Genomic DNA, 15,642 nt, shown 5'->3' with positions numbered 1-15,642 from the left:
GCTTGTTGAATGTATCTCCCCTCTCTTTATCAGAAGGTTTTTCCCTGTTCACCCCACAAAATCCAAAATTTCTAATACGAAACCTTCTCCCACCCCCAAACTCCTCCGCTAAAAGATGACAACTACTGCTCGTTTTGGTTCTTTCTTTGCATTATTTGTTTTTTCAACAATGCACTATGTCACATCCCTTTTTTCTTGAAACAGTTTTTTTTGGAAAAAGTCAACACCCCACCGGATATTTCAATGGTCCGTCCCTACGTCACGTCAACTTGTGTTGGAAATATGATATCAATAAATTCTCTTGCGTGACGAGTATAGGTCAAACAGCACATAGCACGAATTTTCCGTTTTGGTGGATAAGATTCTTGCTAAATGTCAGGAATGTCGTCTAAATTGAGATGTATATGCGTAAAAAGGGTATTCTTATATTTAAAAACAGAGAAGTGCAAGGAAACGCTTCAGTGGAAATGAAAACAACATACATGTACAGCGACAATTCTCTTCCCTCGCATAAATTGACGGCGGCACAATGAAGGTGAGCATGTCTTGTTTGTTGCTTTATTTATTTCTTTTTATTAAAACTGTTCCTTTCTGTTAAAAATTGAGATATTGTAGTTTTGTAGCAAAAAATTAAACTCATTGAAACTGATAACGGCGAAGCATAAGACCAAATTTAATTCGTTTTAACAATTAAGTTCTACATTATCCGGTTGACTGCAGAATGGAAATTATGGCGGAAACATGTGAAAAATGCCTGTATATTTTTCGTGCTAGCGCACTCACTTTTTACGGGCCAAACTAACGCTTTGGATATGATAAGAAGGAATAATAGGGCTTTCCAAAGAACCCATGTTTTACCGATAGAAGCGTATACCCTTGGTGTTCTAGCCCTCTGAAGTTAGGTCAAATTCGGTGTGTAAATTAAATTGCGATCGATAGAATTTTTAACGCGGTGAAAATGTGTCAACAATTACATATTTCAGGAAGATTTTCTGTTTAAAAGGAAGACCTAGGGATGGTTAAATACTCATGTAAAAATGAACTCAAGGCAAGTTTCTGAAGTTGAGAACGAGCGCATCGAAAATGCCACGAAATTGCTGTCAATTAATTAGTTTTCCTCGGCGTTCAGACAGCATGAGCTCGAATTACAAACTTTCCTCGTTTTCTCAAAAAATTAAACTCGCTGGAAGTTTTACATAATATTTTCAAAAATAGTTTACCCAAAGGGTCTTTTTGGCGTAATAAAAAAAAATTCGATTTTAACCTTTTTGTCCGCAAATTCTAAAAAGATAGAGAATTCCGCTCTTAATACGCTCTCGTTTGTCTTCATGCAGCCCATATTCAGACTGCTGGCAGTCCGTTTTATAAACAGAAGGCGTTTATTAGCAACAGCAACTCCCGAATGCGAGGAATCCTGGCATAGCATGGCCGGTCCTGCGATTAGTGTGATGCGCGATTTTTGAACCAAGACACGTTCCGCAGTATGTTCATGATAGCATGTCGAATGTGTCTCATCTTCCAACAGTTAATTACAGGGTTCAAAGTCGAATTAAGATTTACTAGCGTAGACGAGAAAAGATAAAATCTCTTCAAAGCGATATTTGGGCCATGGATTTCAATGGCGATGAAACTGATCAAGATAGGCAAATAACAAATCAAAAACACGAGAAACACGTATAATATGCTGACTGCAGATTTAACGACGCTAGAAAAATTAGCCATTTCGTCTGTCTGTGCTACTTGTTGCACTTGCAGGGCCTGAATCTGATTCTTGTGCTGTCGCACGGCTAAATAAATCTTGACGTATGCCAGTGTTGTAAGAACGAGACCAACAACTATAATGATGCATAGAAATATGGTGCGAACATTGGGCGGAGACCACAACGGCATTAAAGCAGAAAATGCACTTAACACCCATACTGAGATCACCACAGCAACAACACGCTTTTGAGTCACAAGTTTCTGATATCTGAGATGAAGATGAATAGCTAAGAACCTGTCTACACTTACAGCCACAACACCAAAAAACGAAGCAGTTGCAAGCAAAACCGAAACATTAAGAAAAACCTTATATGTGCTACAGGTGGGAATGCTTTGCTGTAGCCCCTTGACCAGAAGTGAGGTGTAAAATGGTTGAACCAATAAACCAACACCAACATCAGAAACAGCAAGACTCAGTAGCAATGTTTTCAAAGTCTTCGGCAACGACGAAGTTTTTCTTATCGCGTGGATTGTTACAATGTTCAACATGATGGCGGTATAGCATAGAAAACTGTTAATAAGACAATTTGTGATGAACGTCGAGTGGAGATCTTCATATTCTGAGATTTTGGGGTAATACTGCGGCAACAGTTCACAAAATGATTTCTCCATGAAATTGCTCAGGGTGCTTAAACACACCAAGAGTTTGACAAAAAATTTAGAGTAAGACTTCAGTCAATCAGCATGTCAAAAATATAACTGGCAGAATAAAATGAAAGAAAACAAAATAAGACGTTAAAAAGCCGCCACGAGATTGGGTAAAAGATGAAACGATTATTGACGCGATGGAAACGATTGATTGAAATAAATAGGTTCGCAGATAAAAACGTTGACATATCGGGCATTTCATGACAATTTCCGTTCTTAAAATGGCAAAGAAAGTAACCGGAACCCCTTATTTAAAAAGCGTTTTAAAAGGTTAACTGCAGGCAAAGCCTGAAAACATCTGTCAAAGAAGATTTTCCCGAGGTAGTTTCTCCTCGGTTTTCGTTGTTTTAGAAAGTTATAAGTGCTACGCATTGAGCCTCTGGTATTCTCGAGCACAAATATGTTGCCGGGGGAAGGGCTTGGTAAACTTCGCGTAAGAAAAAGAAAGGAAAAATAACTGCTTTTTATATAATTCCTTTGGAAATCCCTGACGAGAGAAACTGTTCGAATTATTAATCGTCTTTTATGCTGCCATGATTAAAAAGTGAACAACAAATCCAGCCCGTTACGTTCTGCGCTTTCGACGTACTCCACTTTATTTATTATCAAACAAAAAGCACTCACTGCGAATAAAAGTGGTTTTTATTTGCAAAAGCGAACAAAATTTACACATTCGTTTTCATTTTGAATTATGGCGTAAATAACTTTTAAAATTTCTTTACCTTACCTACTACCTTTGAACTCAATTTACAAGCAATATGAATGTCTTCATAGCATTATTTCTTCAATCATATATACTCAGATTAAACTGATACGCTCTTCTTAGATCTCTTGCAACCCAAGTAGCGACTGCTTGCGTCTTTGTTATAAACAGAAGGTGTTTATCAGTAACAGCAACATTGAATATGGAGAATTCTGGCAGAGCATGGCTGGCCCTACCGTTAGTGTAATGTGCGATTTCTGAGCCAAGACATGTTCCGCAGTATGTCCATGATAGCGTGTCGAATGTGTGTCATTTTCCTACAGTAAATTACTGGGTTCAAAGATAAACTAAAATATGCGAAAGTCAATGAGAAATAAAAACGTCTCTTCAAGGGAATACTCGGATTATTTATTTTATTTGGCGACCAATTAATTGATATACGTAAAATATACCGACTGTAGATTTAATGAGAGTAGCAAAATTTGCTACTTCTTCAGTTAGTGCTACTTGTTGTACTTGCAGGGTCCGAATCTAATTCTTGTGGCGTCGTAAGGCTCAGTGATGATGTTTCGTAAGTCTTTAACAACGACGAAGTTTTTCTTATCGAGTGGATTGTTACTTAACGGGTATGTAATGAAGCAGTCCAAAACTCGCTCTGCCAGTTGCTTTTGTCAGTAGGAAATATATAGGTCAAATTTAAACGTAGGTCTTGAAATTTCTAGCTTATAACTGATAAGAATAAAGCGAAGAAGTAAACGTCACTGGTTTTAGTGTCAAGTACTTTTAATTAACAGATAACTTAAACGTTATCTGTAATTTATTATATAAAATGAAAAAGTTTTACTGAATTCAGTTAATAAGCTATATATGAAAGCCTTTTTTACGCTTCTTTCAGTTACAAGTATTATATTTACAGATTAAATATGATATCGTTTGTCCTCCTGCAGCGCGTGCTTATGCTATCAACGGTTCTTGTTAAATACTTAGTCCTCTTCGTGGATGGGTGCACATTCCTCCTCCAGGTTTCTTTTGGGCGACCTTTCTTTCTGCGGCCATCAGGGGTCCATCTGAGGGCGACTCTCGGTAGGGCTGTAGGCGTCATACGAAGCACATGACCGATCCATCTCCATCTCCTTCGCTGCACTTGCTGTGTGATGGATTCTGTTTTTGTTATTGTTATTCTGCGCAGCTCATAGTTTGAGATAGTGTTCTCCCAAAATTTGCGGAGAATCCTTCGCAGACACCTGTTCTGGAAGACTTCTGGTCTGTTTCTAATGGTCTTGATCATCTTCCAGGATTTTGCACCATACAACAGAGTACTTAAGAGAGGGTCCATATGAAATCCATGCAATATTAAAATTTGAGTCTACATCGACCCTCTCAGATTTTCTTTATATTTTGCATGGGGCTACATATTGAGATGATAATGCTGTAGGTAGAATATTATCGCAAAATTCTTTAACGTGTGGAAGATATCGTGGTCAACGTGCCCATGGTCGGTTTTGAGCCAAAAAATACCTAAATTTTGACCCATCTTTCGACCAAAATATCTCTGCAAGAATTGAAGCCTTTCATATAAAAATACCACTGTAATTAGTATCACCTAGTACAATTTAAATGATATCATCAAGATTTTTCATCGCTCTCACGTTTAGTAGTAAACCTATTTTAAAAATAAGGTATTTCGGGCAATGCGTGACACTAGAGATTTTAGGGTAAAATTACGTTTGAATATCGCCGATGCGGCGTTATTCTGATGGTTCCATTAGCCACTATTTTGTAAAACATTTACTAAATAATAAATTAAAGTCAAAAAAAGTATGTTAAGTTCAATCGGCACGTATGATTTTAGCGTACAAAAATGTGGTACATGTGAGCAAAACAAAAACAAAGTTCTGAAAGTTTTAGAACGAGTTTCATAACATGATGGATAGGTCGGCTGAGGACGTGAGAAATACCGCTTACATAAATCCAATAAACCTTTTAGCATCTAAAGTAGTTCATGATGTTAATTATCCGGCTATTTAGTGCCCATAAATACAGACTTACAGCGTGAGAAAAGGTAAACAAGCCACTTGACATGTTCATCATCGATCGAATTCAAGCGTATCTTCACGTGCAGATTGGAAAGAGAAAACGTCGCTCACTCCTGTCTACCTGGTAGTTATAATGTTCACAAAAAATTCTGCAAGGATTTAGTTTCCACTTTTCTCGTAAGCGATGGCCTCAGCACTTCACATTTTCATAAGCCTGGTAAGTTACTTTTCACCCGGGCGCCATGTTGTTTTGGACTAGTACCCAGTCTCTCAAGACTTGCCTCAGTGCTCGATCGAAACGCTGGAATGAACCATCGTTTTACTCGAAGCGTAGTATAGTACAGTACAAACGATTTCTTTCCGTGGCGCTCTCTGTCCAAACAATTTTTCCAGCTGCATCTTTCTGTAGACAATGTTTTTTGATGTCTTCAAACAATTTATGTGGGCATTTTGCTATTGCAAACAATTTTTTTTCAGGATTTTTGATCCCACTTGGCCACTCCTCCAAAAAAATAATGTTGCTTCCCTAACTGAATGTTTGATTTATAGTGTGGATGTCAAAACCATTAATGCCAATTGAAAGGTCTTTCAAAGGCCTTGTTAACAAAATCGAACGACCGCGCAGTTCGATTTTGTTAATAACGCGTATAATTACATACCCAATTGGACTTTACTCAATCTTTATACACTGGGGTTATATCCACCATCTCTCTAGCTCCTGTTCGTACCATATTGCAGATCAATGTGATATATGAAAAAGTTAAAGTAGCTTATACACAATATTACTTTCAAATTAATGAAAACACTAATGAAGTACTAATAAACCTTAAGTGAGGTTCTCTGCGACAAATCGCTTCGTGTGTACTACTTTAAAAAGTCCCTGCAACAAGGCGTTTGTTCGGTGCACCTGCAGCGAATTTGGAAGAGGGAGAATGTAAACTAGTTTTTGAATTCAATACATGAAGCTCTCTCATTGGTTAGTTTATATTTTGTCGCAGAAGTGCACACACGCTGCGACAAAGCTGCTTTCACTCATTTTGTCACTGCGATCAGTCGCACGAATTTAAACTGGTTTTAGTTCATGTCTGGTGCAGCCTCGCCCTCGTGGATCATGTCTTTCGTGCGCTGTCGACATGTCGTCATGCTGACGCGTATATTTGCATCTTGCTCGCTTGCTGCAAGTAGTTTCTTTTTCGTTGCTCTAGCCTTCACTATATCCTTCTTTCTTTCATCCGTGCTCTCCACTGGCTTCGGGCAGTGCGACTTAGGGCTTTCCACAAGTTGCTCGAGATTTCCCAAAAAGTTGCCCGTAACATCTCAAAAAGTTGCTCCAAATATCCAAAAAAGTTGCTTCTGATAATAAAAGTTGCTCAAAAGTTGCTCCAAAAAATTCAAAACGCTGCTTCTAATCAAGAGAATTTCTCTAAATATATGCAAATTTCCCTTTGATGGTAAGATTTGTTAGCAGTTTTATGCAATTTTACAGCAAAAGAAGTATCTAAACAACATCTTAAGGGGAAAATTTGTTAAGTAACAAGGATTCCTTTAACTGGGAAAAATCGTGAAGATATTGATGACGTCATGTTTGCTGACGAGTTTTGTAATGTTTTATACAGAATGAGCCGAATGTTGAAACGTCTTCAGATGTCCCTCGAAAATCTTCGGCAAACGTCGTAAGTCTTCGGAAACGTTCGTTTTGCCTTAGAACAGCACTCGTATAATCTTCGGAAATCTTCGGTCTGGAAATTGCTCAAAATGCAACAAGTTGCTCGAGAGGAAAAAAGTTGCTCCAAGGGGGAAAAAGTTGCTCGAAACATGAAAAAATGCCAAAAAGTTGCCGAGCAACTTGTGGAAAGCCCTAGTGTGACTCAAAGGGCTTCGATGTGGAGCCGTTTTCTATAGCAACCGTCCAAGCACTTACCTCTCAGTCGGGTTTCCGCTTTCGCCTCGGGGCCACTCCGCTGGTGCCTCATTCCTTTTCATTCCCAGCCAAACCCCGCCTTCAATTCGTTGCGTAGCTTAACAGACATTAACGGCAGAGGTCTCGATCCCTGGCGCAGAACAGAAGGACCGTAGACTCTGGGAGCGAGAACGGATCATTCCATCTCAAGTCTCCAGTGCATGCGCACAATTAAACCGGAACCATAAATGGCCCAGAGGGCAGAGAACGGCCCAGTTCGGTCAAGGCTGACGAAAAATGCGCAAGTTCTTGGAACGAAATTTAATATCTAAACTTGTTTATCAACCGCTGGTTTAGGGGAACGAAGTCCCTGGGAACAAGGATCCAGAACAATTTCAACAAATTTGGAATCACCTGTATCTCTGATAGTGCTCCTACTGATTTCCTAATTTAAAGCTAGAATGACGGACCGACGTATCGACGGAATTAAATGTTTGTATAAGTGTAGATCAGCGTGCCTTTTTACAACTCATGATTCGTCTTTGCCTTGACCAGGTTGTTGAAAGTTCGTTTTCAATGACAATCATAATCATACTCTTTTGTTCTATTTTATCTTTCCTGTAGGCAATCCTTAGAATAAATGTAAATGAGTGAAATACTGTAAATGATTTAATAAACGCCCCACTCTCAAATAAACGCCTCCCCCTGAGGTGTAAAATTTGTATTGGAGGCCTCTACTAATAAACGTCCCGTGTCTAATAGACACCCCTGTTCCCCCCGTTACCCCTCCCCCCCCCCCCCGCGTAAACGTTTCATGGAGTAAAAAACACGCAATTTTCTTTAGTTAGTTAATTGATTCACTCGGACATCGAAGGGACCAAAGGAGCTAGCTAGCCAACATGGTTTACCCCGATGCGATGACGATGAAGACATCGATATCGAACAATCTGTGAACATCTTTAGGCTTTGCACTAGAAAAGATTAGAGTAGTCTCCTACTCACTAAAACTGTTTCCTATCTTTATCCGGGAGCAAACTACGCGTCATATTTACATACTTGTTTGTCTATTTGTTTCGTTACAGTTAGAGTGAAATCATGGGCTCCTGGTGAAATGAATGCCCCTTTTCTACTAAACGCCTCATATTTATTTAAAACTCCCGCATGTACCCCTTAAATTAAAAAGCCCTGGCGTTTATAAGATTATTTACGGTAATTTTTCGATTTCAGATTTTCAAAATTAAAAAAGGTGGAAAATTAAAGCCATGGCGATTTGTGGCGTATTGGATCGTTTATAGATGACTCAATACATATCCCATGGCCCCTGAATGTCAGGTCCTTCTTGAAAGCACATAAACGAAGCCATGACAATCGCAATATGATCTGAGTCAGAGTGAAATTTGAGACATGAAATTTGAGATAAAATTCACAAGTCGGTCTGTCACGCAATCAACTATTGTCGGTGTTCTTCGAAGAACGACAGCACCAAAAACCACTTGCAATTGTGCCGCAGATTCTTACTGGATGAAAACGATGACTACATAATTTCTTTGCAGTGGAAACATGTTTTTTGTATGTGAACAAAACACGCGACCGAATTCTAAAACAAGTCGGTTTTCATGATCGGTGGATATTATATTTGATGCCTCGCCGCCAACTTGTTTTGATAACATCTGTTCTTAAATTACTATGGTGCTGGCAAATACGGCAAAACGCAGCTTACACACCAAGAGGGCGATGCCAAAAACCCTTGAAGGAAATGACTTTTATGCAATGATGCTTGCTTGTGGGGATATCTTTCAAATTGGTGCAGTACGACCAGCAGGTCGGTATGACCTTTGTGTTCGTTTGAATTTGTTTAATTTGCTTATTACCAGCCAACGACTTCCAGTAGTTTAAACTACTAACGATTTAAAAGTATTTTTATGCAAAAAGCTTCATAACGATGTTTTACTTCTTATAGCAACATTCTATTAAGTTTATATTTTACAAACTCTGAACTTATCACGATTTCCGTGTTGAGCTCATTTGCATATTGTCACGAAGTTAACACCATTTATTGATGCGAACCTGTAATTCCTCTTAAACTTAACAGAGATTTTATTTGATAAATAGAGACACCATTTCCTTGGCAATCTATTGATACTTTCAAATTCGATTGAAGAAACGCCGCATGTCTACAAACAACGACTTTTTAAACCCCACTTTTTTATACGAATTGAATAAGGAGATTTGGAATGTTGCTTTCAGCCAAACGCAGCAAATGTCACAAGTTTACTGAACGTTTTTCTATTGTTCGGGACTTGATTTGTCTTATGTAAAAGTTTCGTATCATTTCTTTTTATATTTAGCATGTAGCAGGGGATCAAACGTGGTGAATATTTTTAGGTCAAATTTAAGTACTTTCCACTGTCTGACAGTTTGATTGACATTTCTCCAAAACAATAAACAATTGAACCAAAATATTGCACATGGTTAATGTACTAGTGAAGTTACACAAGTGTGCCAAATTTGAGGGAAATCGGTGAGATGCGCTGTAGACTCGCCTGCATGGTTCTCGTGCGGACTCACTCTTAAGATAATGCTCTTGAAGAACAGGATCTTCGTTTTCTAGCTGATATTTCTGGATCTCCAAGTGCTCCGAAGAAAAAAGCCTGACGTGCCTTTGAGATCCGAGCTAGGATCTCTTCCTTTTCATCTCCGCTGGTTGACCTTTGAACACAGGTAGGTAAAGTAGTGTTCAACCTCTTTAGCCGTTTTCCAGTTCAGCATGGTGGCTTCGCTGGATCTGCTGTTCATCCTCAAATGTCTGGTCTTCTTGGTACTGATCTCGAGGCCCAAGCTCCCTGCTGAGGTTGCCAGGATGTTGTTCTTTGCCTGCATGTCCTGGTATTGATGGGAGAGCAGCACAATGTCATCTATGTAGTCAGGGTTTTTCAAGATACTAGTTAGCGTTCATCTTATCCCTCTTCTTCCGTTGCTAGTCACTTGCTTTATGATACAGTCGATTCCAAGGATAAACAGAAACGGTGAAAGGATACAGCACTGTGTCACGCCGGTGGTCACGTTGAAGGTAGTGCCTTAAGATCTTCCACAGGGAAACTCGGTGGATGCTGTCAAACGCCTTCTCCAGATCAATGTCGTTGGCACACAGAGAGTATTCCGTTTTTACTCTGTTTTAGGATTTGCCTTAGGGTTAAAATGTGTTCAGAGCATGAGCGTCCTGGGCGAAAACCTGATGTTCCTGTCTGATGTGTTCGTCTAACGCAGTTGCCAATCTTGTATGGATCATCTTGCTAAAGTCCTTGCTGGAAATGGGAAGAACTGGATCCCTCTCCAGTTGTTGCATTCTCCCTAGTAACCCTTCGTAGACAATTTGACAATGAGGCTCGTCTTCCACTTCACGAATCTGTTCACTTTCCCATCTCTTCGAATATGTCTGTCATATTGCGTGGTGTTTCCTTTTCTTCAGCCTTGGGCATTTCTGCTGTCGCCCTGTCTTCTCCGCCTCTTTATTCTTCTCCCACTCTTCATTACCTCGATGGCTGCTTTCACCACTTCCAAGGTAGGTGGATCTGTACAGATGACCAAATCCTCTGCTACTGGTGGGATTTCTGTAATTTGTGCACGTTCACGTTCTAAAGGAGTCGATGTTCGAATTCATCTCCTGTTGTTCTCCAAAAAATGGAAACTAATCTTCATCTCTGGTCTGCAAGCTTGACTGGTCTGGTCATCTCTCAGATTCCTGGAGTCAATCTGTTGTCTCCTTATCTGTCAGTAAGACAACTCCCATTAGCAGGTTGTGATCACTGATGATATCAGCTCCCTTGGAGGCCCTGACATCTTCTGGGGAGCCCCTCCACTTCCTATTGATCAGAATACGGTCGATCTCGCTTAAAGTGGCTCCAATGGGTTAAGGTCCAAGTCTTAACCAAATAGTTTTCTACTCAGAACCTACACGTCTCTCCATTATCATTGATGTTTCCTATGCCGTGTTTCCCCGTCACACGCTCCCTGCCATTGTTGTTGTTCCCTACTCTGGCATTCAGGACTTCCATCAACATAAGCGTGTCATGCGCTGGCATATCTTCAATTATTAAAGTTAAAAACAGAATGGTTTTTTTTTCAACGACAAAGGCCGGTCCTGTGATTAGTGTGATGCGCGATTTCTGATCCAAGACATATTCCGCAGTATGTCCATGATAGCGTGTCGAATGTGTCTCATCTTCCAACAGTAAATTATAGGGTTCAAAGAGGAATTAAGACACAGAAGTGTAGATGAGAAAAGATAAAATCTCTTCAAAACGATATTCGGGCCATTGATATTAATGGCGACCAAACAGATTAAGTTAGGTAAAGAACAAAATAAAAACACGAGATATACGTAAAATATACCGACTCCAAATTTAAAGAGGCTAACAAAGTTATCTATTTCTCTAGTCTGTGCTACTTGTTGTACTTGCAGGGCCTGAATCTGATTCTTGTGGCGTCGTACGGCGAAATAAATCCTGATGTAAACCAATGTTGCAAGAACGAGACCAACAACTATTATGATGCATAAAAACACTGCGAGAACATTGGGCGGAGACCACAATAGCATTGAAACAATAAATGCACTTAACACCTATATTGAGATCACCACAGAAACAACACTCTTGTGAGTCACAAGTTCCTGATATCTGAGATGAAGATGGATTGCTAAAAACCTGTCTACACTTACAGCTACAACACCAAAGAACGAAGCCGCACCAAGCAAAAATGCAAGATTAAGGAAAACCTTATAGGTGGTACAGCTGGGAATGCTTTGTTGTGACCATTTGATCAGAAGTGAGATGTAGAATGGCTGAACGAATAAACCAACACCAACATCAGAAACAGCAAGACTCAGGAGCAATGTTTTTAAACTCTTTGGCAAGGACGAAGTTTTTCTTATGGCGTGAATTGTTACAATGTTGAACATGATGGCGGTATAGCATAGAAAATTGTTGAAGACACAATTTGCGATGAATGTCGAGTGAAGATCTTCATATTCTGATATTCTGGGGTAGTACTGCAGCAACAGTTCACAAAATGATTTTTCATGATGTTGTCTCAAAGTTCTTTAACTCACCGAGAGTATCACAAAATTTGTAGAGTAGACTTTACACAGTCAGCATGTCAATAACTGACAAAATATAATATAACTGACAGCATAATACAAAAGAAAAATTAAAATAGTCTCCATGAGAATGGATAAGAGATAAAACGATGATGGACGTAATTGATTGAAATTGGTTCGCAGATAAAATCGTTGACATAGGAAGCATTTCATGGCAATTTCCGTTCTTTAAGTGGCAGACAAAAAAAGTACCGAAACACTTTATTAAAAAAGCGATTTAAAAGGTTAATTGATCGCAATGCCTGAAAACATCTGTCAAAGATGGTTTTCCCGAGGTAGCTCTTCCTCAGTTTTCGTTGTTTTCGAAAGTTATGAGTGCTATGGCTCCAGCTTCGAGTATTCTAAAACATTGTAATAAAGGGATCGATTCGAAATTGGTGTGAAAATATATTGCCAGTGGTTAGGGTTTGGTAAATTTTGTGTAGGCCAACGAAAGGGAAAATACCTGCTTTTTAATCCCTTTTGAAATCCCTGACGAGAAAAACTGTCCAAATTTTACGCTGTCATGGCTAAACGGTAAACAACAAAACCAACGCGTGCACGTTCCGCGCTTTCAACTTCCACTTTTTCACAGTATGAAAATGGAGATTTACGTGAAATAAAATGTGGTTAAATCTGACTTAAAGCTGGTTATCCAACTTAACACCATCAATTAAATGTTGTTAAAGGTGGTTAAACCGACCTTTACGCTACCGTGTGTAAATGTGGTTTTAAGTTGGTGTAAAGACCTGGCATAAAGGTCAGCTTTAGAAAAAGGAAAAGTTAGCGTAAAGTTAATAAAATTCCAAATTAACGCCAGCTTTTCTTGAGCTTTACACCACAGTAAAGTTATGTTTTCGCGTTTTTTTATTATTTAAGACACAAAAACACTAAGAAAGAGTTAAAGCTACATATTCGTGTCTTTCTTGTATATGGGATACATTTACTTCTAAGGTCTGTTATTATTTTTCTTCGGAATTCGTCAAAAATGCTACTGAACTCAGTGCTTTAGAAATCAAGCTAAGCTGTATAAATTCATTCCTCGTATTTATGTTTCTTCAGTATTATATATTATATATATAAGCATATAAAGTATGAAAAATAACAAGCCAAAAACACGAGATATACATAGAATATACCAACTGCAGATTTAATGAGGAGAGCAAAATTTGCCATTTCGTCAGTCTGTGCTACTTGCTGTACTTGCAGGGCCTGAATCTGATTCTTGTGGCGTCGCACGGCTAGATAAATCCGGATAAAAACAAATGTTGTAAGAACGAGACCAACAATTATAATGATGCATAGATATAAAGTGCGAATAACAGGCGGAGCCCACAACGGCATCAGAGAAAGCAATACACTTACCATAACACCCATATTAAGATCACCACAGCAACAACACGCTTGTGAGTCAAAAGTTCCTGATATCTGAGATGAAGATGAATAGCTAAGAACCTGTCTACACTTACAGCCACAACACCAAAAAACGAGGCCGTTGCAAGCAAGAACGCAAGGTTAAAAAAGAATTTATAGGTGCTACAGCTGGGAATGCTTTGTTGTAACCACTTGATCAGAAGTGAGGTGTAAAATGGTTGAACCAATAAACCGACACCAATATCAGCAACGACGAAGTTTTTCTTATTGCGTGGATTGTTACAATGTTCAACATGATGGCGGTATAGCATAGAAAACTGTTGAAGGCACAATTTGTGATGAACGTCGAGTGGATATCTTCATATTCTGAAATTCTGGGGGTAGTACTGCAGCAACGCTTCACAAAATGATTTCTCCATGATATTGACTCAAGATTCTTTACGCACCTCGTATGACATAACAACTCTTACGTGCTAAAGTGATGATTCAGGAAACGAAGGTAGTAAAGTAGGTCGGCAGTCGACAGGAAATACTATACAGTTCAAATTTATATGTGGTTCTTGAACTTTCCGGCTTAAACCTGATTAGAATAAAACCATAGTTGAGATAATATGTAAGTGGCGTGAGTGTCAGGTATATCATGCAGTAAACAAGCCATCATGTGTTTGTTAAAATCTAGAAAGGTGTTTAGAACAGTTTACTCTTATTTTAGACACTTTTAACGTGGTAGATAAGACATCGGTAAGAATACTGCCCAAGAAACTGAGCGGATCCTTAGCTACATATACATGCTTGATCAAAAGTAGTTTAAGTTAGCATGTGCATATGAAAATTTCATTCGTCATGGATATGCTGTCAAAGAACAGACAAAAGAAAACAAATTGTCTCTAAAAGTCACTTAGTATGCTACACCTGCAAACTGCTATTAGTTTCATGGGCCGTGTGGCGAGCGCAACTGAAAACACCGAAAGCGCTCCATTGCTCATTGTGGCTAGGAGTTTTACCAGCGTTAATGCATTAAGTAATTCCGGGTGTTTACCATTAAATAATTCGCAATGTTTGTTAACAAGGGGAGACTGCTTAGGTCTTCTCAAAAACAGCACAAAATGGAAAAATTGACAGACAATAGAATAAGACTTAGACAAATCAGACTATTAGCAATTCAAAAACTGTCAAAACCAAGACTTTATAAAAACTGCTCACGTCATTCTTAGGTTAATTAACGAGGGAGTTATCAGACAGATAGAAACTTTATTAACGTGTCAAATAACCACCTAGATTGGGAAAACCTATACTAATTTGGGGAAAGTTTTTTTTATATATGTTAACGGCCGGTTAACCTTGCAAACATCCATCAAACAAGTTCATCCTTAGTTCCTACTTTTCGCTGTTTTTGAAAATTTCTAGCATTATGTTCTTCGGATATTCTCCAATATTTGAGGATTGAGACGGAGAATGAAACAAACAAATAAGATCCGAAGCTAAATATGAAGCAGGTGGCAAGCGGAAGAAGCTTTACGTAAGGCCAACATGATATCGTTCAACTCACTTTTCCAGTTATTAAAGCAAGCAGAGTTGCCATTCAATTTTTTATTTACAGAGACCCACTTTCTTAGCCCTTCTTTGCGCGTTGTTTACTGAACGGTGATGGTCATTCGCAAAGGAATAATACAAGGCTCGTTCTTTCCCTCTGGAAATTTTGTATTTGGTTTAAAAATAATTTTTACACTTTTCTTTAAAGGAATGGGGTAGAACAAAATTGAATTCGACTTAATGAAAACCTGTTTAATTATTAAACAGGCGATCCGTTTGTAAAATTTTGGTAAGAAAAAATATTTTTATAATGGAACGTCAGAATGAATTTCAAATGGCTTTAGATGATTGATCGAAAATATGTTTTCACGTAATTATATGTAACAGCTGCGCACAGAAAGCATTTCACGGAAATTTTCTTAAATAGCTAAAACATAGAGAAAACAACATGGGTGTAATTAAAAGGCATTTTATATGCGAATCGATGGTAAACATTCAAACTTTCTGTCAAACGAGGTTTCTCTCAATTAGTTTCCAGTTTTGTTTGTTTCTG

General features: G+C 38.7%; 2 protein-coding genes across 2 annotated transcripts in view; both read right to left on the bottom strand.

The window, feature by feature from the left end:
- The window catches only part of LOC144631987 (adenosine receptor A2b-like), a 39,126-nt gene that overhangs the window by 10,847 nt on the left and 12,637 nt on the right, over nt 1-15,642 (bottom strand). The window lies entirely within an intron of this gene.
- Nucleotides 1,441-2,373, bottom strand: LOC144632159 (adenosine receptor A2b-like). The gene has a single exon (XM_078490758.1). The coding sequence runs from the start codon at nt 2,371-2,373 to the stop codon at nt 1,441-1,443; it is 933 nt and encodes a 310-aa protein (XP_078346884.1).

This window comes from Oculina patagonica, chromosome 12, assembly GCF_052425735.1.
Source record: "Oculina patagonica isolate OP01 chromosome 12, crgOcupat, whole genome shotgun sequence".
Taxonomy (NCBI): domain Eukaryota; kingdom Metazoa; phylum Cnidaria; class Anthozoa; order Scleractinia; family Oculinidae; genus Oculina; species Oculina patagonica.
This window is presented reverse-complemented; position numbering and strand designations above follow the sequence as displayed.